This window comes from Monodelphis domestica, chromosome 7, assembly GCF_027887165.1.
Source record: "Monodelphis domestica isolate mMonDom1 chromosome 7, mMonDom1.pri, whole genome shotgun sequence".
NCBI lineage: Eukaryota > Metazoa > Chordata > Mammalia > Didelphimorphia > Didelphidae > Monodelphis > Monodelphis domestica.
In genome coordinates this window covers 200,784,928-200,809,977 of record NC_077233.1, presented here as the reverse complement: position 1 = coordinate 200,809,977, position 25,050 = coordinate 200,784,928, and the positions used below count along the sequence as shown (strand labels likewise).

Sequence of the window (25,050 nt, the reverse complement as noted above, 5' to 3'; positions counted from 1 at the left end):
TACAATTAAATAGTCTTTTAACTAAAAAAAGAATAACCATAAAACTCTTCCCCCTCAATTATCCTAGAAACTGGAGCACCCCAAATCTACTGCCTTATGCCCTTTGCTGACATCTGTCAGAGAAATATGTTCCATGGTAGGTTAAAAAGTAAAGGGGGTGAGGAAGGAGGAGGGAAAGGTCTCAGCTTCAATAGTCAAAGCAACTATTTACTCTTTTCTCAGGTTTCAATTTTTAAAACTTGTGTCATTTCCATATAATAAATTGTATCACTGGCTACCAGTTTGATACAATGTTTTCTTAAAGATATTAAGTTTAAATCTTTTTTTTTTTTTTTACAGGATCTTTTCTTACAAAAAATGTACTTTCATTTTCTTTTCTGCTCTGAAATGGTTCATCCAATCACATTCCAGTATGCAAATGACCTTCAGTCAGTTCATATTAAAAGGAAAGGGTTCATTTCAGCCTGGACAAAGTTGCTGAGTCTGTCTACTATTTGACTGCTCTTCGGTCTTGAGGATCAGCCCAGAAATGTCGTCTAAGGAACAGACCTCAGCGAAGCTTGCAGAGGGGACTGTACCTGCCCCACTCACCAACTTAAAAATTCAGTATACTAAGGTTAGTGGATTTCAACTGCATGCCTGTTACCTTGCCTTGGATAGCTGAAATATGCACATTTAGAGAGTGGGAAGGTTAATTTATAGTAGCCTTATTTAAAGTATCTTGTATGAATAAAAAGTAGTCGTGCAAAATGAGAATCTTGTGAAGAATCTTACTAAATACAAGATGTTAAATAGGAAAAATAACTTAACAAAATTGCTTAGATTCTGATGCTCTCCTGTTCTGCCAGAAAATCTTATCAAAGCCAGTACAAACCATTTCACAGGTATAGTTTAGTCTCTGTGTAGCCTTGTATGTATGTATGTATATAGGGGACCTGGGAATATTTAAGGATAATTATTTCAGTGTGCAAATTTGAGGGAAAAGCTGAAGGAAGAAGCCCTGCATCCTACATGAAGTATACATTAAAGTATATTAATTTATCTCAGTAAGCAAGCTTATGGCACAGATGCCCAGTAGCAGACTAGTCGACATTAAAGGAAGACAGAGCCAAAGCTTTCCCATTTAGCGAGTCGTGGCTAAAGTGAAAATAGGATATGGCTTAGGTTTACTAAGTCTAAAAATATTCCTGAGATCTGTGATATTCCAAACGGCAACATAAAAGCCTGCAAGTCAAATAGCAAGACTTGTAAAGAAAGGTTTCCCCCCACCCACCTTGCTAACATTGTGAGGGTGTGTTTGTTATTTAATCTGAAACTGACCAGCTACTGTGCAAGGCAGAAGATGAGAGTATTCACATATGAGCTCTCTAGAAGTCCATTTCGCTTTCTAAACAAACCAATTTTAATAACAGAAACCAGAAGAAAAGAGGCTAGTTTACAGTTTGGTGATCTTAAGCATTTTAAAATTAGCATGTTTCTCTTTTTGTAAAATTGATTTCAATGAGTTGTTTTTGTTTTTAATTGTCAAATTTTGCAGAATATTCCTTTCAGAAATGCATTATTTGGGATAAATTTTCTTTTAATTTTGTTTAAAATAATTTTGAATCCTGAGTTTAGGAAGCCAATGAATACAATAAAGATTATGATAGCCAAAACATCTTCTGTATTCTTATGAATTGTCAATTCTAAGGTTATATCATATCATGTCATACTATATTATATTATATTATATTATATTATATTATATTATATTATATTATATTATATTATATTATATTATATTATATTATATTATATTATATTATATTATATTATATTATATTACAGATAAGCTTCTTTCCCATAAAGTGGACTCCTTAAAGTAATATTTTTTAAAATATAAAATTACATATAGTAATCTGGGTTAATTCAGTTTGATTAATGTATATAGTTTTCCTGTATAAACTGATGAGTGAAATCAATGAAATGACAATCTTTTTGGTCTTAAATTCCCTTGATGTAGGTTGATTTGGAATAAATGTTATTTGACCTTTCTAATTCTAATTGTGACATATATATTGCTATGCAAAACAAACTTTCACACTAGCCTTATCCTGGAATAAAGAGAAATGAAAATGTGTTTCAATATACATTCTGATTTCCAAAAGTCCTCTACAACTGGATAACATTTTATCATGAGCCCTTTGGTAATTAAGTGCCTAATTATAGATCATTAGCAGCTGGAAAGGGAAAAAAGAATTAGGAATTTGCCAGTCAAGTATTTGAAGTGAAGTGAAGTGAAAAATCATTTTGACTGAAAATTAATCAGAAATTCAGATAAAGCACATCTGAAACCATAAATTCCAAGTTAGGGCATAATCCTTAATATTTACAAATTCAGTCACCATGATACTTCCCAGGAGTGTAACTATTGTGTAAATAGAGTATGCATGTAACAAGGGCAACTATTCAGTTTTATAGGTATTTCTAGCTCCTAAGAGAGCCAAAAAAGGCAGTGCTTTAGGTTGCTACTTTATTTGCATAAGGAGGAAGGGGGACCAACAGGAGCACATTTGAAAAGAGTCTAACTTAAAGAGATATATGGGCACCCTTGTTTATATAAGTTATAAAATTATCTATGTCATTATGTATGATAATTAAAGCACATATCTGAATCCAAAAATAAAACTCAAATATTTGCCCAAATTTAAAGTCTCGTTGCTTTGATTTGGTTTTCAGAGTTCAGGTGTCAAAGTTTCAAGTAAAAATGTTTATACTTGTTTTCTTGCTTTTATAATAATTTTATTTTCATTTTGATGATGAGTTCTTAGTGGAAACATTAATGCCCCACAAACTCCACAGAATAAAACTTAGAAAAAAGATAGTAAGACTAAAGCATTTGGGTTATAGAAACTACTTTTTTTATGGTTTTTGTTTCTTTTTTTTAATAAAGCATAGGTGGGTACATATGACTCCCCCAAAAGGAAATTATTTGATCTCCCTCTCCTTTTCTCTAATGAATAAAAAAAATGGAAGTTAAGGGATAGCTAGCATTAATATTCAATATTTTTCTAAAAACTCATTCTTGAAAATTGTTCCTCAAATTTTACTATCATAAAAAATTTGAACTGAATGTGCTGGGGTTTTTTCCATTCCCCTAATTTGTGTTCTACCACTTTTCCCTCTGCTTTGTTTTTATATATTTTAAATCTTCAATACTTGTTCTTTTTTAAAAATTCTGGCATTTTCCATTCCTTGTTATTTCTTTGTTTGGTCCACATAATTTGCTCTGAGTCTCACTGTTGCTTCCTTTTCTGGATTTTTGTTGTAGACTTGCCCTCCATATCGGGTAAGAATGATAGTCACACAGACAGTGGCCATAATATCATGGGTCATTCAAAAACAGATTTAAAACTAAAGGGTCTTTAGAAGGGATCTGATGAAATTCCTTCATTTTACAAATGAAGAAATAGAGTCATAGAAATGGTTAAGGGATTTATCCAAAGTTACACAGGAAAAAAAATGTCAAAAGCAAAATATGAAAGTAACTACTTTGATTTAAAATATATTTTCTAATAAACTATGCTATCTTTGGGTTCTTTTTTTTGACAAACTATAAGATATTGGGAAACATGTTTAATCCCCCTTAATTTTAGTTTTCTCAGTGTAGTTCAATTGAAAATTAGAGGAACTTGGAGTCAAGGGACTTGAGTTCAAATATTAACTTTGTCACTTAATATATGTATGGCCTTAAGCAAATTTATCTCTATGGGTTTCAGTTACTTCATCTCCATAATGAAGGAGTTAGACCAGATGACTTCTAAAGTGCTTTCCACCATTAAGTCTTATCATATATAAAGAAGGAATACTACAAATCAACCAAACTTAATTTCCTGAATTATTGAGAGTCAAATGACAGTGATGATAAGTAAACAATTATAATACCTGTCAATACCTGTTTAACAGTTTATAAGAGTGCATTCTACATAATAGCCCTATTCAGGACATTGTACCAGATGGCCCTTGGGCTCCCTTCAAGGTCTACATTGTAATCAATGAAATGAGAATAATTATAATTGATGCTACTAACAACCTAAACATTAACTAAACTAAACTAACACACTAAATAGAGTATACTTATTAATTTACAGGTTTTTTCACAATAGTCCTGATGGAGGCATTGTAGTAGATGGCTCCCTACTGGTTTCTTCCAGCTCTTTTGATAATCTTATGATATATAAATTAACCTGAATTAAAAACTTTCCATACATGTAGGATGATATGTTAAGAGGTGAGCATTAGTTGGGAGACAAGATACTATGCTCCCTCTCAAAATCTGAAAACGGAATTTCCCCATATCTGAAATGTGTGAGTGTCTCCAGGAGACTTTGAAGCTTCCCCATAACAAACAAAACCAAGTTGGAAGACAAAATAAATAGCCAGGTCCAATGGAAGGTGAGGTTTGCTCGAGGAGAAATAGATATATTAATAAAAAATCTACCAAAAGTTTCTCTTATCCTCCATTATGTGTTAAACCTTAATAATAATAGCAGCTGACATTTAATAGAGCCTTGTCAACTTTTTAACAAGATTGCCAGGATTATCTCTTTCAATACTCACAAAAACCTTTCTTGATAGAAATAATACAGATATTATAATGCTCTGTTTTACAAATAAAGGAACTGAGGCTCATGGAGGGTAAGAGACTAGCCCCAGATGAATGGCTAAAAATAGTAGATATTAGTGTCAAGGTTCTTGGTCCTTCCTGACTAGATTCCTTTGTGATGTACTGCACTTGGCCTTTCCAGTCCTGCCTCTGGGCAGTAGTAGAGTTGAAGTCCTGGAAACAGGAATGAATTTTGTGTGTGTGTTTGTGAGTGCCTGCCATGACAGCTTTCAGTTCTGACACTGGTAAAACATAAGGACAGGATGACAAAAAATTTGGATCATCTGGTGCTATCAATAGAAGAGTGTCAACTTTTTGAGCTTTTGTCATGTGGGATTCATACATTATTCCAACAAAGTATAAGCACTGCCTCAGGGAAGATAGAAGTGTTTTTGGCCATATCCAGTCAATCTTTGAGGTTTGGGGACATTTTACTGGGATTTTTCAGGCATTTATATAAATATGTTAGGAATTAAGGTGCTATCATTAAACCTCCTTTGTCATAACTTAAGTGACAATGAAGCAGGAATAAAAGAAATTGAAAGGTTTTAGGAAATTAATGGACAGACATGTGAAAAAAAGGCTAATCCCATGGCCAATATTCCTGTGCAATGTAGATCAAAGTAAATCTTTTGTTTCCCAAACTTATTCTAGCCTGGATGATTTAACAGTTATCCTATACAAAGAGAGGGATGGTTTCAAACACCAATTGCATTTGCCAGCAAAAATATGATGGATGAGTCCGGTAACCCCCACTCAAAAGTGAGAATTCTTAGCTTTGAAGTGGACTGTCACTGAAAGATTCTAAGACTACAGCAAAATAGAACAGTATTCCAAGAGTTGCCTACAAATAATTATTTGACATAAATTTTGGCCTGTGCCAAGTTGAATGCTGCATTGGAGAGATGGGTAGCCACACTAGTCAATGGTAACTTCAACATATATTATGGTTCAGAAAAGATTAGTGTTCTCGATTACTCATTGCATATCCCAAGTCATGTTTTAAAAAACCAACCTGATGATCCTAAAAAAAGTGTGAAGGTTATATGTGAGACCCAGGGAGATGTGTTATGAATGAATAAGTAGGAGAATACTGAAACCAGAGAGTATGTGAGCTATATATATAAACCTTGTTACATTAAACAAACTTTCCTTGCCTCAATTATAAGTAGATAATTGGAAGCAAGATCAGATTATTGAGGAAAGCCTGAGAAAAATGATATAGACCCAGAAACAAGGAACTTGTGCTTAAGATCTCAAGTTTCAGTCACCTAAGGGCACCATTCTGTTGAAATGGTGGGAAATGTTGGAGATGTGCAATGGACTACTGTATTAGACTATGCTTCTTCCTCTGCTGATACCAGGAGCCAGTTGATTCTACCCCAAAGTATGGATATCCATGAAAGCTTTAGGTGACAACTTTAGATATAATATTCAAGAGAGGCCTTGGTGTTTAGTAAGAAAATTATTTTTCTAGTAAGACTTCTCCCTCACTCTCTTGCTCCTAGAGTAGGAATGAAACTTTCAGCACCAACATGAGGCCCAAGAAATCAGTAGAAGAACTGATTTTCACTGGAGATCAGAAACACTTTGGTGGCACTTTGAGGTAGGATGCCTCAAGTCAGCATAAATGAATAAGCAGGAGAGATTTTAAGTAAAGAAAAATTAAAAACCCAAACTGAATCAAAAGATCCATAGACAGTAGAATAAATCTGAAAGCTAATAATCCAGGAATAGAGTTTTGTATTTTCATATATATTACATGGGTCTTCTTCTTGATCATCTAACAACGCATAGGACTCACCCTTTATAACATATCTTTCCATTTATCTTTACATTGACAGTTCCCCTCACCAACCACAACTACCTGCTCATAAATACAGATACACCTGTGTGTGTCTTTGTGTGTGTGTGTATTAATATGTCTTATATTCCTGTTCTTAGTATTTTAAAATCAAATTTTTATCCTATAATTAATAAAATACAATAAAATGTAACAATATGCAATTATCCTCAACACTACTCAACCTACTCATGCAATTCATTATTTTGGGGGACTTTTCTTTCATTGTTATAGGAATTGTCTATATTTTTTTTAAACCCTTACCTTCCATCTTGGAGTCAATACCATGTATTGGCTCCAAGGCAGAAGAGTGGTAAGGGTAGGCAATGGGGGTCAAGTGACTTGCCCAGGGTCACACAGCTGGGAAGTGTCTGAGGCCAGATTTGAACCTAGGACCTCCCGTCTCTAGGCCTGGCTCTCAATTCACTGAGCTACACAGCTGCCCCCGAATTGCCTATATTTTTTAATAACATCTGTAAAGAACATGCTAAGATTTTCTTTTTTTATATAGCCAAAATACAACTATAGAGGGAAAGTGGAAAATGCAGAATGATACCATCTTTGAATTAGAAGGGTAGGAAAGTGATGTCACTGAAATATGTAACTGAAATTTTGTGAGTGTTTCAGGCTTAATCACCGTGGGCAACTTTCCAAAGCTAATTCACTAGGTATAAACCTTGATTTCCCTTTCTATTTTCCAACAGATATTTATAAACAATGAATGGCATGATTCAGTGAGTGGCAAGAAATTTCCAATCATTAACCCTGCTACAGAAGAAAAAATTTGTGAGGTGGAAGAAGGAGATAAGGTGAGTTTTCTCACATGGTGGTTATTAGGAAACCTTACTTCCTCTCACTCACTTTAAAAAAAATTATATTTAACATTTTTTAATTTTAAGTTCTAAATTCTCTTCCTCCCTCAATCCCCATATCTGCTCATTGGGAAGGCAAGCAACGTATTATTTATACATGTGAAATTATGCAAAACATTTCCACATTATTAGCCATGTTGCAAAAAAAGAAAGTGAGAAATTAGAATTTCAATTGGCATTCAGTGTTCATCAGTTTTGTGAAGGTGGGTAACATTTTTCATCATAATTCCTTTAGATTTGTTTTAGAACATCAGAGCAGCTAAGTCTTTCAAGGATGATCATCATTACAATCTTGCTATAACTGTGTGGAATGTTCTGATTCTGCTCAATTCACTTTGCTTCAGTTCATGTGGGTTTTTCTGAAACCATCCTCATCATTTTTTATATATAGCACAATAATATTCATTCCACAACTTATTCATATTTATTCGTATAGGTGCTTTTCCTTTATTCTTTGATTTCTTAGAGATACAGGCCTAGTTGTAGTATTTCTGGGTCAAAGAAAGCTCACAGTAATAGATTCCTTTTAGACAACTAGCTACTTTTGCCTTTTTTCTTTAGCTGAAGCATAACAGATTCTGTTCTAATTCCTGATTTTAAGTCATTTCATGTGTTTCTCTTGTAAACAAGATATTGTTGGATTCTGATTTCTAATCCAATTTGCTGTTTTCACATTCAGAGTTATGATTGCTGTCAGTTCTCTACCTCCTATTTTCTTCTATTTGTCCTCTTTTTTTGCCCTGTCTCTCCTCAAGTCTGTTTTATTCCTGATCCACTCCTTTTCTTTCAACAAGACACTCCATCTCTAGATTCCAGGTATTTTCAGCAGATTCCCTCAAGCTATAGAATGTTCTCTCTTTATCTTAACTTATGGCTTCCTTCAAGTCTGCTCAAATCTCCTCTTTCCCAATTCTACTTAATTCTTGTTTATTCCTGTTGATTCTTTCCAATTGAGCTTATTTATAGCTTGTTACTTGCATGTTATCTCTCTCATCAGACAGTAAGATCCTTAAGAACAAGGACTGCCTTTTGGCATTCTTTGTTTACCCAGTACTTAGCACATTACATGACACATAATAGGTGCTCAGGAAATGTTTATTAAGCGATAGGGTATATGGCATGTTAAGGGAGAACTAGCACTTCTGGTGAGTGGCCTTATTAAGCCCTTTTCAGGATTGTTTATCTTTGTCTGTCACTCAACTCTCATCAGTGGCTGCAAGAAATATGTGGCACATGCATCAGTGTGTATGTTTGCATGCATGTTATGTATTTGTGAGTGTGTGTATGTAAGTATACACAAACATAATTGGTATAGGAATCTCTCTTGCCCAATAGTGAAGAATGAGAAGAAGGTGCAAAGGCAGAGGTTGGGAATGATAAAATGTAGCATAGATTAGGGAAGACAGTGTTCAGAAACAAAGCTAACATTTGAGCAGGAGCAGAGTAAAAATGAGAGAAGGATAAACAGGAAGAAAATGGATGGAGGGAAATACATAGCAATTATAACTGAATATGAATGGGATGAACTCACTCATAGAACTGAATTAGATAGCAGAATAGATTAAAAACCAGAATCCATCAAGATGTTGTTTATAATAAACACTTGAGACAACATACACACACACACATAGATAGAGTTAAAAATAAGGGGCTGGAAAACAATCTATTATGCTTCAGCTTGTTTTTGTTTTTTGACAGAGGTAGCAATCGTGATCTCAGACAAAGCAAAAGTAAAAATAGACATAAAGAGATAATTAGGGAGCAGCTGAATAGCCCAGAGAACTGAGAGCCAGGTCTAGAAATGGGAGGTCCTAGGTTCAAATCCAACCTCAGATACTTCCTAGCTGTGTGAGCCTGGACAAGTTGCTTAACCCCTATTGCCTAGCCATTACCACTCTTATGCCTTGGAAACAATACATATTATTGATTCTAATGTGGAAAGTAAGTGTTTTAAAAAAAGGGATAGAAGATGGCGGCTTAGAGAAAGCTAAAGCTCAGATCTCCGGAAAACCCTTCCCTACCGATCTCAAACCAAAAGCTCCTAAGGCGCCGAAATTCAAAACGATCAACAGCACAGACCCTGGGAACCCTCCTCCTGGACCTGGACCCGGTTCAAAAGGTACGGCTCCCCTCAAAAGCCAGAACCCGAGATCACTCGGACCTCAGGGGTAGGAGCGCAGAGTCCAAGGCTCCCGGAAGCCGCAGCCCGGCAGGGCTCAGAGAGCAGAGTCCTCTGAACCACAACCCTCAGGGCCTTCTACCCGAGTCCGGGTGAAAGTTACTGCCTGGGGCTTCCGCTGCAGAGAGCTGGTCGAAACAACAGCAACCCTCAGGGCGGGCAAAACAGCCTCACGGGCTGGATCCTGCTATCCAAGTCTCAGTGAAAGTCCTTGCCCTCAGAGCTTGGGTTAGCTGCAGCCCATCCCCCCGCAGGCCGACGAAACAGCCTCACGGCCAGCGATTCTGAAGGCAACTTCCGGAAAGCGAGCCGGGGGGAGAGTGTGGCCTCGTGGTCCGACCCTTCCATTCCAGTTCCAGTGAGGCATATTCAGTTTAACCCAGGGAACGCTCATAGAACCAACATCTGCCCAGGACTAAAGCCTCTGATCACCAGACAGAGATAAGAAAAGCTAATCCTCCATATTCAGAGATGGCAGCAAACTCCACAGAAGCACAGAAGCCCCAAAATACCAAGAAAAATAAGAAGAAAGGGGCAACTTTGGACACATTCTATGGAGCCAAAATACAAAATACAGAGCAGATGGAAGATATACAAGAAAATTCTCCAAAATCTTCCAAAGGAAATAGAAACTCTCCACAAACCCATGAAGAATTTGAATCAGAAATGACCAAAAAGATGGAAGCCCTCTGGGAGGAAAAGTGGGAAATAATGCAAAAGAAATTCACGCATCTACAAAACCAGTTTGACCAAACTGTAAAAGAAAACCAGGCTTTAAAGCAAGAACTAATAAAGCAAAGCCAAAACACCAAGAAATTAGAAGAGAACATAAAATATCTCACCAACAAGGTGATAGATCTGGAAAATAGAGGGAGAAGAGAAAATTTAAGAATAATTGGACTCCCAGAAAAGCCAGAAATAAACACCAAACTGGACATGGTGATACAAGATATAATCAAAGAAAATTGCCCAGAGATTCTAGAACAAGGGGGCAATACAGCCACTGACAGAGCTCACAGAACACCTTCTACACTAAACCCCCAAAAGACAACTCCCAGGAATGTAATTGCCAAATTCCAAAGCTATCAAACAAAAGAAAAAATCCTACAGGAAGCCAGAAAAAGACAATTTAGATATAAAGGAATGCCAATCAGGGTCACACAAGACCTTGCAAGTTCTACTCTGAATGATCGTAAGGCATGGAACATGATCTTCAGAAAGGCAAGAGAGCTGGGTCTCCAACCAAGAATCAGCTACCCAGCAAAACTGACTATATACTTCCAAGGGAAAGTATGGGCATTCAACAAAATAGAAGACTTCCAACTTTTTGCAAAGAAAAGACCAGAGCTCTGTGGAAAGTTTGATACCGAAAATCAAAGAGCAAGGAATACCTGAAAAGGTAAATATTAAGGAAAGGGGAAAAATGTTATTTTCTTTTACTCAAACTCTCTTCTATAAGGACTACATTTATATCAATCTATGTATACTAATATGTGGGGAAAATGTAATGTATAAATAGGGGGTAAAGAAAGACCAAATAGAATAATCGTTCTCACACAAAGATTCACATGGGAAGGGGAGGGGAAGAAAACTCCTATAAGAGAGGGTTTGTTTTTTTTTACTTAAACCTCAATCTCAGGGAAATCAACTCTGAGAGGGAAAAACATCCAGATCCATTGGGATCTTGAATTCTATCTTACCCAACAAGGGTAAGGAGAAGGGAAAACCGAGGGGGGGAGGGGGAGAGGGAGAACAAAAAGGGAGGGAAAGAGAGGGGGGAGGGGGAGGGAAGAAAAAGGGAGGGACTAAAAAGGGAAACATCAAGGGAGGGGACAAGGGGACTGATTCAAAGTAAATCACTGGACTAAAAGGTAGAGCCGAAGAAGAAAAGGTTAGAATTAGGGAAGGCAATCAAAATGCCAGGGAGTCCACAAATGACAATCATAACTTTGAACGTGAATGGGATGAACTCACCCATAAAACGTAGATGAATAGCAGAATGGATTAGAATCCAAAACCCTACCATATGTTGTCTTCAAGAAACACACATGAGGCGGGTTGACACCCACAAGGTCAGAATTAAAGGATGGAGTAAGACCTTCTGGGCCTCAACTGATAGAAAGAAGGCAGGAGTGGTAATCATGATATCTGATAAAGCCAATGCAAAAATAGACCTGATCAAAAGGGATAGGGAAGGTAATTATATTTTGTTAAAAGGGACTCTAGACAATGAGGAAATATCATTAATCAACATGTATGCACCAAATAATATAGCACCCAAATTTCTAATGGAGAAACTAGGAGAATTGAAGGAAGAAATAGACAATAAAACCATACTAGTGGGAGACTTAAACCAACCATTATCAAATTTAGATAAATCAAATCAAAAAATAAATAAGAAAGAGGTAAAAGAAGTGAATGAAATCTTAGAAAAATTAGAATTAATAGACATATGGAGAAAAATAAATAGGGATAAAAAGGAATACACCTTCTTCTCAGCACCACATGGCACATTCACAAAAATTGACCATACATTAGGTCACAGAAACATAGCACACAAATGCAAAAAAGCAGAAATAATGAATGCAGCCTTCTCAGATCACAAGGCAATAAAAATAATGATTAGTAATGGTACATGGAAAACCAAATCTAAAACCAATTGGAAATTAAACAATATGATACTCCAAAACCATTTAGTTAAAGAAGAAATCATAGAAACAATTAATAATTTCATCAAGGAAAATGACAATGGCGAAACATCCTTTCAAACCTTTTGGGATGCAGCCAAAGCGGTAATCAGAGGCAAATTCATATCCCTGAAAGCTTATATTAACAAACAAGGGAGAGCAGAGATCAATCAATTGGAAATGCAATTGAAAAAACTGGAAAGCGATCAAATTAAAAACCCCCAGCAGAAAACCAAATTAGAAATCCTAAAAATTAAGGGAGAAATTAATAAAATCGAAAGTGATAGAACTATTGATTTAATAAATAAGACAAGAAGCTGGTACTTTGAAAAAAACAAACAAAATAGACAAAGTACTGGTCAATCTAATTAAAAAAAGGAAGGAAGAAAAGCAAATTCACAGCATTAAAGATGAAAAGGGGGACAGCACCTCCAATGAGGAGGAAATTAAGGCAATCATTAGAAATTATTTGCCCAATTATATGGCAATAAATACACCAATTTAGGAGAAATGGATGAATATATACAAAAATACAAACTGCCTAGACTAACAGAAGAGGAAATAGAATTCTTAAATAATCCCATATCAGAAATTGAAATCCATCAAGCCATCAAAGAACTTCCTAAGAAAAAATCCCCAGGGCCTGATGGATTCACCTGTGAATTCTATCAAACATTCAGAGAACAGTTAATCCCAATACTATACAAACTATTTGACATAATAAGCAAAGAGGGAGTTCTACCAAACTCCTTTTACGACACAAACATGGTACTGATTCCAAAACCAGGCAGGTCAAAAACAGAGAAAGAAAACTATAGGCCAATCTCCCTAATGAATATAGATGCAAAAATCTTAAATAGGATACTAGCAAAAAGACTCCAGCAAGTGATCAGAAGGATCATTCACCATGATCAAGTAGGATTCATACCAGGGATGCAGGGCTGGTTCAACATTAGGAAAACCATCCACATAATTGACCACATCAACAAGCAAACTAGCAAGAACCACATGATTATCTCAATAGATGCAGAAAAAGCCTTTGATAAAATACAACACCCATTCCTATTAAAAACACTAGAAAGCATAGGAATAGAAGGGTCATTCCTAAAAATAATAAACAGTATATATCTAAAACCATCAGCTAATATCATCTGCAATGGGGATAAACTAGATGCATTCCCAATAAGATCAGGAGTGAAACAAGGATGCCCATTATCACCTCTACTATTTGACATTGTACTAGAAACACTAGCAGTAGCAATTAGAGAAGATAAAGGAATTGAAGGCATCAAAATAGGCAAGGAGGAGACTAAGTTATCACTCTTTGTGGATGACATGATGGTCTACTTAAAGAATCCTAGAGATTCAACCAAAAAGCTAATTGAAATAATCAACAACTTTAGCAAAGTTGCAGGATACAAAATAAACCCACATAAGTCATCAGCATTTCTATATAATTCCAACACAGCTCAGCAGCAAGATCTAGAAAGAGAAATCCCATTCAAAATCACCTTAGACAAAATAAAATACCTAGGAATCTACCTCCCGAGACAAACACAGGAACTATATGAACACAACTACAAAACACTCTCCACACAACTAAAACTAGACTTGAGCAATTGGAAAAACATTAACTGCTCATGGATAGGAAGAGCCAATATAATAAAAATGACCATCCTACCCAAACTTATTTATCTATTTAGTGCCATACCCATTGAACTCCCAAAATACTTCTTCACTGATTTAGAAAAAACCATAACAAAGTTCATTTGGAAGAACAAGGGATCAAGGATATCCAGGGAAATAATGAAAAAAAACACATATGATGGGGGCCTTGCAGTCCCTGACCTAAAACTATATTACAAAGCAGCAGTCATCAAAACAATTTGGTACTGGCTGGGAAACAGAAAGGAGGATCAGTGGAATAGACTGGGGGAAAGCGACCTCAGCAAGACAGTATACGATAAACCCAAAGATCCCAGCTTTTGGGACAAAAATCCACTATTCGATAAAAACTGCTGGGAAAATTGGAAGACAGTGTGGGAGAGACTAGGAATGGATCAACACCTCACACCCTACACCAAGATAAATTCAAAATGGGTGAGTGACTTAAACATAAAGAAGGAAACCATAAGTAAATTGGGTAAACACAGAATAGTGTACATGTCAGACCTTTGGGAGGGGAAAGACTTTAAAACCAAGCAAGACATAGAGAGAATCACAAAATGTAAAATAAATAATTTTGACTACATCAAACTAAAAAGCTTTTGTACAAACAAAACCAATATAACTAAAATCAGAAGGGAAACAACAAATTGGGAAAAAATCTTCATAGAAACCTCTGACAAAGGTTTAATTACTCATATTTATAATGAGCTAAATCAATTGTACAAAAAATCAAGCCATTCTCCAATTGATAAATGGGCAAGGGAAATGGATAGGCAGTTCTCAGATAAAGAAATCAAAACTATCAACAAGCACATGAAGAAGTGTTCTACATCTCTTATAATCAGAGAGATGCAAATAAAAACAACTCTGAGGTATCACCTCACACCTAGCAGATTGGCTAACATAACAGCAAAGGAAAGTAATGAATGCTGGAGGGGATGTGGCAATGTAGGGACATTAATTCATTGCTGGTGGAGTTGTGAATTGATCCAACCATTCTGGAGGGCAATTTGGAACTATGCCCAAAGGGCGACAAAAGAATATCTACCCTTTGACCCAGCCATAGCACTGCTGGGTCTGTACCCCAAAGAGATAATGGACACAAAGACTTGTACAAAAATATTCATAGCTGCGCTCTTTGTGGTGGCCCAAAACTGGAAAACGAGGGGATGCCCATCAATTGGGGAATGGCTGAACAAACTGTGGTATATGTTGGTGATGGAGTACTATTGTGCTAAAAGGAATAATAAAGTGGAGAAGTTCCATGGAGACTGGAACAACCTCCAGGAAGTGATGCAGAGCGAGAGGAGCAGAACCAGGAGAACATTGTACACAGAGACTAATACACTGTGGTATAATCGAACGTAATGGACTTCTCCATTAGTGGCGGTGTAATGTCCCTGAACAACTTGCAGGGATCCAGGAGAAAAAAACACCATTCATAAGCAAAGGATAAACTATGGGAGTGGAAACACCGAGAAAAAGCAACTGCCTGAATACAGAGGTTGAGGGGACATGACAGAGAATAGACTCTAAATGAACACTCTAATGCAAATACTATCAACAAAGCAATGGGTTCAAATCAAGAAAACATCTAATGCCCAGTGGACTTACGCGTCGGCTATGGGGGGTGGGGGGGAGGAAAAGAAAATGATCTATGTCTTTAACGAATAATGCTTGGAAATGATCAAATAAAATATATTTTAAAAAAAAAAAGGATAATTAGGAAAACTTGATTTTACTAAAAGATTACACAGATAATAAAGTCATATCAATAGTAAACATATGTGCACCAAAATAGTAAGACATCTAAATTCTTTATCAAAAAGCTGAATGAGTTATAGGACTAGTAGAAGATGTCAAATTTTCCCTCTCAAAATTATAGAAATTTAACCAGGAAGTAAAAAAGAATTAAGTTAGGATATGAATAGAATTTTAGAAAAGGGTGATATTATGGGCCTCTGGAGAAAATTGCCTGGGAATAGAAATGTGTATGCATTTTCTTCAGCTAGATATGGCCCTTTAAAAAGTGTCCAATTGTCAGGGCATAAAAATATCACAAAAATGTACTGAAACGTACATTCAATAAATGATGCTGAAAATAAAGATAAAAAATCAATTGGAAACTAAATAATCTAATCTTTAAGAATGAGAGAATAAAAGAACATAAAGAAACAGCATTTAATTTCACTAAAGATAATGACAGCAATGAGACCACATACCAAAATTTGTGGAATGCAGCCCAAGTGAACCATGTCCCCATGTTGTAGGGAGCCCTGTTGTTCCAGACCATAGTTCTGTGGGGGGAAATTCCAAAACTAACAAAATTATCCCCCAAATATTTAATATGAAATTGCTTATGCATCAAAAAAGCAATAGATTTGGAATAAGGAATGAACACAGCATATGTCATCAAATGACTATTGCATTTAAAGTCAGAAAACTTGGATTCAAACTCTCACAGTCCCCCTGTGTGATACTGGCAAGTCTATTCAATTCTCTTCCATGTTTCTCCCTGGAAAAATAAGGATATTTGGCTAGATACTCTTTTAATTCCATTCCAGATTTGAAACACATAGAACCTTAGAACACTGGCTAATTTTTCACATAAACATGGGATGAAGCTATGAAAATATCCTTTCTAGCTCAAAATTTGTGATTTTGTGATTCAAAATTATGTAACTCAACATCTGAAAAATATGAAAATCAGTGAAAATAGACATACTGTTTTCTTTTTAATGAAATTTCTCATAGTGCTCTTTTATCCAAGACATTTCATACTTGTTTACCATCATGTGAATTCCACCATTATATGTTGTTCCATAACCAAATTATATTGTCTCTTGAGTATCTTTATCCTGAATTTAGCTTTCTTTGACTTTTTAGGGGGATGTGGACAAGGCTGTGAAAGCAGCAAGGGAGGCTTTTCAGTTTGGGTCCCCATGGCGGACAATGGATGCTTCAGAGAGAGGACGGCTTCTGAACAAACTGGCTGATTTAATTGAAAGGGACCGTCTGATCTTGGCAGTAAGTATGCACCAGATGAAGCAAGGGATTGATAGAGCTCTCAGTTATATTCTTTATTGTGAGTTGGTTTTGTTTGCAATGATGATTTAATATTGTCTAAAACAATCTTCTCCAGATTATAAAGAATACCTTTTTCAAAATATTTCTCCTCTCTTCTATATATGTGAAAGGAAATCTTACTGACTGCTCCTTTTATATGCAGTAGCAGTAGCAGTGTCAGTAACAGTAGTAGTAGTAGTCGTAGTAGTAGTTGTAGTGGTAGTATTAGTATTTGTAGTAATAGTAGTTAATAATAACTTTTAAAAGTTTTATAAAGCTTATAAAAGCTTTAAAAGATTATAAATCTCTTAATCACAAAATGGAAGGCATGTGGATACTATATAGTTTAATTCTTCTATAATATATCAAAAAATGCCATCTAACTTTTGCTTAAGACCTCCACTAAAGGGAAAACCATTAATCTCAAGAAAGCTCATTCCATGCTTGAATAGTTTTAATCTTCTAAAGAAGATTATATCTTTATGTCAAATCTAAAATTGCCTCATTTCAACTTCTGCCATTTTTGCCTAGTTTTGTGATCTAGAACAAAGCAGAAAACATGTCAATTTTCATGTGATTTTCCTTCAGATACTTGAAATCTTTTTACTATAATATTAAAGAGCTGACACACTGACTTTTCATTTCACTGAAAGGTCACAGATCTTGTTTGGAAGAAATTATGTCTAACTCTATACCTTTCCTATCTTTTATCCATGAAATTGATTCTTTGAACTGGTCTTTAATAATGTATCTCTATCTGCATTCATTATTTGTCACCAAAATCTTCTCCTTTATGTTCTCCCCCTCTCATTGAAGAATTTGCTCATGTAGGCATTTCTTCTTAAATTACTATATTCCTTTATTCACTTTTGGGGATGTTCTTAAAAAAAAAGGTTCCATTCTATAATCATTTTTAGCCAAAGCTCATTGATATCTATCAAGCCAATTTTTACTTCCTTACATTAATCTCTCCTGTTCAACATGATTTTCTTTTATTTTTTGGAATTTTATGGTGGTTTATTTAAAATAGAAGGTAGAATTAAGAAATTGGAGTGGGTGCTGCTGGGTGGCTCAGTGATTGAGAGCCAGGCCTAGAGATGGGAGGTCCTAGGTTCAAATCTGGCTTCAGACACTTTCCAGCTGTGTGACCCTAGACAAGTCACTTGACCCCCACTGCCCATCCCTTATCACTCCTCTCCTTGGAACCAATAAACAGTATTTATTCCAAAATGGAAGGTAAGAGAGAGAGAGAGAGAGAGAGAGAGAGAGAGAGAGAGAGAGAGAGAGAGAGAGAGAGAGAGAGAGAGAGAGAGAGAGAGGAAAAAAGGGAAGGAGAACTACCCCAGTCTGCTCTGAACCAGTTAGGAGTTCTGAAGCCTCCTCCAAGAGATGGGCTTCTCCAGAGGCTGGTGCCTCCAGAAAAGTCAAGGAAAGGGGAGTCAGCTTTATCACTCTCCATGTGACAGTCTAAAGGAAGCAGTCTAAGGTCTCAAGCTCAAGGTCCTCCAGGGTTGAGGTCCAAGGCCAAGTCTTGAGTTTCAAGGCCAAGTCATGATTATTTTCTATATATTGTACATTTACATATTGATGCCAGAAGCTATGGATTCTATTGCTTGTATTTTCTTGAATTTTGTGTCTTTGAATTTCTAGTAAACCAGTATCACTATCATGATGATGAATCTATGGCACATGAGCTAAAGATGGCATGCAGTGATACCTCTCTGGGCATGTGGAGGTCTCTGACTTGCTCAGCTGGGAGCCTGGCCCCACTGGCACACTGCTGTCCCAGGGCTGCTAGCCTGGCCCCATCCTGAAAATGCAAGAGGAGGGTATGGGGCCTGGAGCCTCTCCATGGAACTCAGCCCTGCCCCTGAATTCAGGGGTGGGTGAGACACTACATGCAGTCAAGAAGCATGGCACACAGTTGGGGGAAGGGCATGGCATGCAATGGCAGTGGGAGGGAGCATGACACAGGGTCCTCAAAAGGTTCACCATCACTGAGCTATAGCCTACCTACCTTATGTGGTTATTAATTGGCTTGTTAAAATTTTGTCCCTCTTTTCCTTTCAGTCATAAAACACTTGATTAAATTTGCAAGATACCAGGAAAACTCATTCTTATAAACCCCTTTTCTGTGTACTCCATCTTAATCAAAAGTCATCATTTCTATATTCATACTTATGGTCCAAATATAAATCCTTTTAATTAGTTTTCAGAAAAAAATCTTTGTCAATTGTTTCCTCTCTTTCCAGTGAAGAAGGTGAGATTGACTGGCGTTAATTAAAACTTTAAAAATGCAAGTTCTCAGGCTCAATGAGATCGTGACTTGTCTAAAGTTTATAGCATCATTGGATTTTAATACTGGAAGGAAGTTTAACAATCTTCTACTCCTGAGCATATTTAAGTTATAAATAAGACGAGTGAAAAATTATTTGTGTAAGCCTACCTAGATAGAAAGTCTTAGAGGCAAAATTCAATTCATTTGTCTTAATTCTAAGTCCCAGATTCTTTCTATACATAGCTAATAAAAGTTGGATCTTTGTTTGTTTGATTTCTTAACAAAACATTAAATAAATTACCAAGTCTCTGGAAAACCCTTTCCCCCCACCCCTATACTTTGGCATAGGGTTCTGTCCCTACAGGTGGCAAAAGGAAAGTAGGAAAATTTTTTTAAATATCTCTGAATTCATAATGTAAGTATGTTTTGACACTTATCTCTTTCAGATGTACATTGAATTTCATAGAATACCCTTAACATTTCAGAGATTTATAGATTGGCAGTTAATCAATTTGGAATATGACCCCCAAAAACCAGTCCATGGAACCACTAGAAATTCAAAGCTGAAAGTTATCTTAGAAGACATGTAATTTTATCTATTTATTCATAGATAAAGAAAACGTTGTGACACATAAAGCATGGTTGGAAAACATTCCCACTGAAATTGCCCTCTAACTCTCAAGATGAAATCAGATGAATTTATTCAATCCAACAAAAATATATTTAACTATATGTATGATGCAATGAGTGGTTGACATTACAAAAATAAAATAAGACTTTTTTCATCAAAACAATAAATAACAGAAATACCACCTCTTTTATGTACCAAATAGTGTTATGAAGATCAAATTATTTCAAAGGAAAAAGAAAATAGGTACTTATGTAGTACCAACTAGTTTTCAGGTGGTATGTTAAGTGATTTGTTAAAACAATTGCATTTGATCTTTACAGCTACCCTGTGAGGCAGATGCTATTACTATGCTCATTTTACAGCTGAGGAAATTGAGACAGAAAGGGATTAAGTGATTTTGTCCATGGTTACACAGGCAATAATACCTCAAGTTATATTTGAACTCAATTCTGCCTAATTCCAGGCTCACATATCAACACACTACATCACCATTTGACTCATAATCAATCATTTCAAATAATAAGAAAGAAGCTTTTAAACTGAAAAGTATTATATAAATACTATCAGTATTACTCACATCTTCCAGAATAAGATGCCACAAAGAACTGAGCCCAACATTTTACACAAAATAGCAAGACTAGCTAGGGTTCAAGACACTATCATTTTTAAAATTATGAACCTTCAAAAGAAAAATCATTCATTGTATCAAATAATATTTTGTCAGTCTGTCACTGACAATCCAGTGAATATTATGTTCTGTACCTGGTAGGGGAAAAGATAAAATAGTACTGTAATTAAGATATATTTTTCCTAGATTCTATAATCTACTATAGATGATTATAATTCATAAAATATTATACTTTGTCATATATTTGTATAAGATATATTATACTTCTATATGTATATTATATTTATAATCTACTGGGAGTTAGATGAGAAGAGGAAATTAATATTAATATTAATATTAATTTTCCTTACATAAAAACCTGTTCTTGTCATTCTTGGGTTTAAAATTCCTTAATGATTCCTATTGCTCACCAATTATGCCTAACCTGATAGTCTGAATTCATAATGTACTCTTCCCCCTCACCATCACAGGTTTATCTAATAATGCTCTGTTCTATGTATTCCCCTTTCAATCTTTGAAGTGTAAAAGATCATCTGATAAGTAGTTTAGCAGTGATATATCTCTCAGAACATGAGCTAAGCCCCTATGGTTACATTTTTAGGAATAATCATAGCAAAGATAAGTGATTTCATTAGTTGGGGCAGCTCCTAGTCTGCTAACTTCTAATATCCTAGAGATGGCAACTTATTTTGGAGAAAGGTCTAATGGTATTGTCATTGGCACACAAAGTTTGAGAAGTGTGCCCAGAGTCATCCTACTGATATATGTTAGAGGAAAGAGTTAAGCCCTGGTCTTCCTGACTGCAAACCTCTATTACTCTGGCTTCCTTCATTATACTAGATTGTTGCCAGAAAGAGAATTAATCTAAGACTTTCTTTTAATAATGTATGAAACTCAGTTTGGTCCTGATCTTTTTTTCAGACAATAGAATCAATAAATGGTGGGAAAATCTTTTCCAATGCCTATCTGATGGATATAAGTACCTCTCTGAAAATTATACGTTACTATGCAAGCTGGGCAGACAAGATTCATGGTTGTACAATACCAATCGGTAAGTAAATTTGAGGAGCACTTTTAAAAATGTATACTAAATGTATATTAGCATTTGGTGATAGAATTATTTTAATTACACCTTCCAATTCTTTGCTACTTCCTGATAGATTCTCTTCTTTTCTTCAGACTCTGATAGCAATGACAGTCTCCTTGAGGACAGTCCTTCTGCTTGTATACTCAATCCTATCCCCTTGCATCATTTCCAGTAGGTGGTATTCCAAAATCTTGCCCCTCTCTCAAGTCTTAAACCTTTGCCCATAAATAGGTTCATCTTACCTATTCTTAACCTACTTTCAGTAGACCCTGCCATCCTATCAAGTTCTCATCTTTTCTCAACCAAACTCCTTGAAAATGAACAAAACAAAACTTTATATTAGATACCTACAATTGGTTTTTTTTTTTTACCACACAGTCCTTTGTAGTCTCCTTTCACCCTCCTGACTCAACTGATGCCATTCTTAATTGCCAAATCATCCTCTTTCCATCCACCTCATATAACTGAAACCATTCTTAATTGCCAGATATGATGTCCTTTTCTAAGCTTTCTCAATCCTTTTGCTGAGTTTCATATTATTAACCATCCTTTCCTCCTGGATTATCTCTCCTCTTTATCTATTCCCTCCTTGTTTGATTCCTACCTATCTTACTGGTCCTTCTCAGTCTCTTTTGTTGACTTATCCACATCACATTTTCTAACTCAAGGTGTGTCCCTTACAGTTCTTTCCTTCAGTTTCTTCTCTTCTCCTTTTAGATTCCCTTTGAGTTACTTCATTAGCTTCTATAGGTTAAAACCTTGTCTCTAAATACATAATTCCCCTTTTTACATATATCAAACTAGATATTAATGTTAAAATTAAATAGTAATCATTAACTAGTTAACTATTAAAATTAAACTTAAAATATCTTAAGATGATAAACTTGTCTGAAATTGAACTTATCTTTGTACATAAACCAAACCCTTTCCATTTCCAGACTTTAACTTACCACCCGTCTTCCACTACATCATATTCATTATTTTGGACTCTTCAACCCACATACCCAATCAGTTGACAAATCTTATCCATTTTGACCTTCAATTGGCCTTCCAATCTAGTCCCATCTCTCCACTCATACAAATATTGGCTTAGGTGCCATCACCACCTCATGACTAGATTATAGAGATAGAAACCTAATTGGTTTACCACCTCAAATCTCTCCTCACTGCAGTGTAAGTTTTCCACTGTTGCTGAAGTGATTCTCTTTAAGAACAAATTTAACCGTGTGGCTCTCCTCAATCAAATCCAGAAACTTCTGAAGTCTTTCAGAATCAAATATAAACTGATCTATTGATCTTTAAATCCTGGGCCCAAACTATTTTTCCAATTACAATGGATATTATTCCCCTTACTACACTCTGTATTGTAGATGAACTGACCTTTTTTTACACATACATAATACTACATATCCCTCTTCATATGTGCTTTTGTAATGGCAGTCTCTTATTCCAGCAATGAATTCCCTCTTAATTTTGTCTCACAGAGTCCCTTTCTTCTTTTAAAATGTAGTTAAAATTTCTCTATGAATTTTTCCTTATCTACTGAATTTCTTATACTTTCTCTTCCAAATTACCTTTTTAACGATGTATTTATATTATATATGATATATAATATATTGTATATTTTATTATTTTATATTTTTATGTTTTATATATTTATTTATATATTATATTATTTTTAAATTCATTAACTGCATGTATTTTTATATGTATTTGTTTCCTCCCCAACCAAAATATAACCTCATCACAAGGGAGTGTTTCATTCTTTGTATGTATATCCCAAGAACCTAGCAAAATGCTTGATACAAAATAATGTTTAATAAAAATCTGAAAGGTGTCTGGCTTATTAATAAAGAAAAATCATATTTGCAAGGATCTGATTATATGTATTAATTGCCTTTGAAAACTTAGCAAAATTTCTCCATCAACTGGATTAGAAATATTTTAATAAAAATAAATACAATGTTAATTTTTACAGAGTACAATAATTATTGAAAAGAATAAAATTTAACACACACATACATACCTCCATGTATGGGTCAGACATATCAAAGCTTACATTTAATGTTATGCTCTAGGTTGTTGTTTTTTTGTTTCTGTATAATCTGCAATATGTTTGCTCCTATGTAGTTAGTTAACACTCTTTCCATGCTCCAATAACATATCAGTAGACCATTTCCCATAGCTTTGCTTTGTACTGTTGACTTAAACTTCTTTTGAAAGTCTTTAACTCAGAAGATAAAATATCTTGAAATGAATGACTATTGAAATGAAACAAAGATTTATTAAGCCCTAATATACATAAAGTATTACTTTGCAAGGTTCTTAGGGAAATAAAAACAAGGAAAAATTAAAAATAGCAGGAAGAGCAAAATTGAATATTAAGCAAGTGGAATAAAGTCAAAATCAGATATCTTTGGAGAAGGAGAGGAGAGGAAAAGATGAGGAAATGTTGTTCTGGCATGATTTGGGTGGATAGTTCAAGTCAATCAAATTTCATGCTAAATAATAAAAGTCACTTAAACTTAAAAAAAAAACTAAACACACTTATAATACCAAAAATTTAACTATCCCATGAATATGAGACCTCAATATACCATACACTATTTTAAAATAGAGCATTATAAAATCCTCTTTTTCTATGTAGAAAATAATTATCTTTGTTACTACTATTACTATAGTTTTTTAGAACAATATTTGTCTGATATACTGTGTTTGTTTTTTTAATTTAAAAAAAAAATTAATTTTGCTTTGTTTTAGATGGAAAGTTTTTCTCATATACAAGACATGAACCAATCGGTGTTTGTGGCCAAATCCTTCCTGTAAGTTACTTCTACATATAAGACTTTGAAAACTATTTAATTAAAAGGTGAATTGGTTTCTCTCTACCACATACAGGAGTGTTTAGAACCATACTAAATATATGTCATAAAGGGCATTTGCAGTAATCTATTTGTACATTATTTCTCCTGTAACTAAATGACTTCCAACATATTAACTAAGGATCCTTAAACACTTTTAGGTCAATGGAATGTGTTCTAAGTCTGTAATATCAACAATTCAACTTATTCATAGGACATTTAAATTCTTAGTGCTATATATATATATGAGTTTAGTATGTTTTTTATTTAAATGATCTTTATAATATCTCTGTCCGATATGCTTCAGTTTGCATCATCTTTCTTAATTTGGTATGGGAGAAAGAAAGAAGGATAGATCTTGGATCTCTGCTTTCATTGTCAAAGAAGACTCTCTAGTATTGAGACTTTTCCTGTCAAGGTAGTTCAATTCATTCACTACAATGCATAGTCCTACAAAGATGTCTAGGGAAATGAGAATTAAAATGATTTGTCTAGTATTATACAGTCAATTTATTAGAAACAGATTTGAATTTAATTATTCCTTACCTTGAGTCTCTCTCTCCACCATGTCTCGCTAGAATGAAGAAAGGGTTAAGGAGTTTGCA

The 25,050-nt window shown here is 35.0% G+C and overlaps 1 protein-coding gene across 1 annotated transcript in view; it reads left to right on the top strand.

Annotated features, from left to right (window-relative positions):
• Positions 1 to 414: 414 nt before the first annotated feature.
• Positions 415 to 25,050, top strand: part of ALDH1A6 (aldehyde dehydrogenase 1 family, member A6) — a 46,457-nt gene continuing 21,821 nt past the window's right edge. Inside the window, exons 1-5 of the mRNA XM_001373180.4 lie at positions 415 to 616; positions 7,193 to 7,297; positions 16,781 to 16,921; positions 21,419 to 21,548; positions 24,345 to 24,406. Coding sequence (XP_001373217.1) covers positions 530 to 616; positions 7,193 to 7,297; positions 16,781 to 16,921; positions 21,419 to 21,548; positions 24,345 to 24,406 — 525 coding nt within the window. The 5' untranslated portion in view covers positions 415 to 529. The remainder of the gene's footprint in view (positions 617 to 7,192; positions 7,298 to 16,780; positions 16,922 to 21,418; positions 21,549 to 24,344; positions 24,407 to 25,050) is intronic.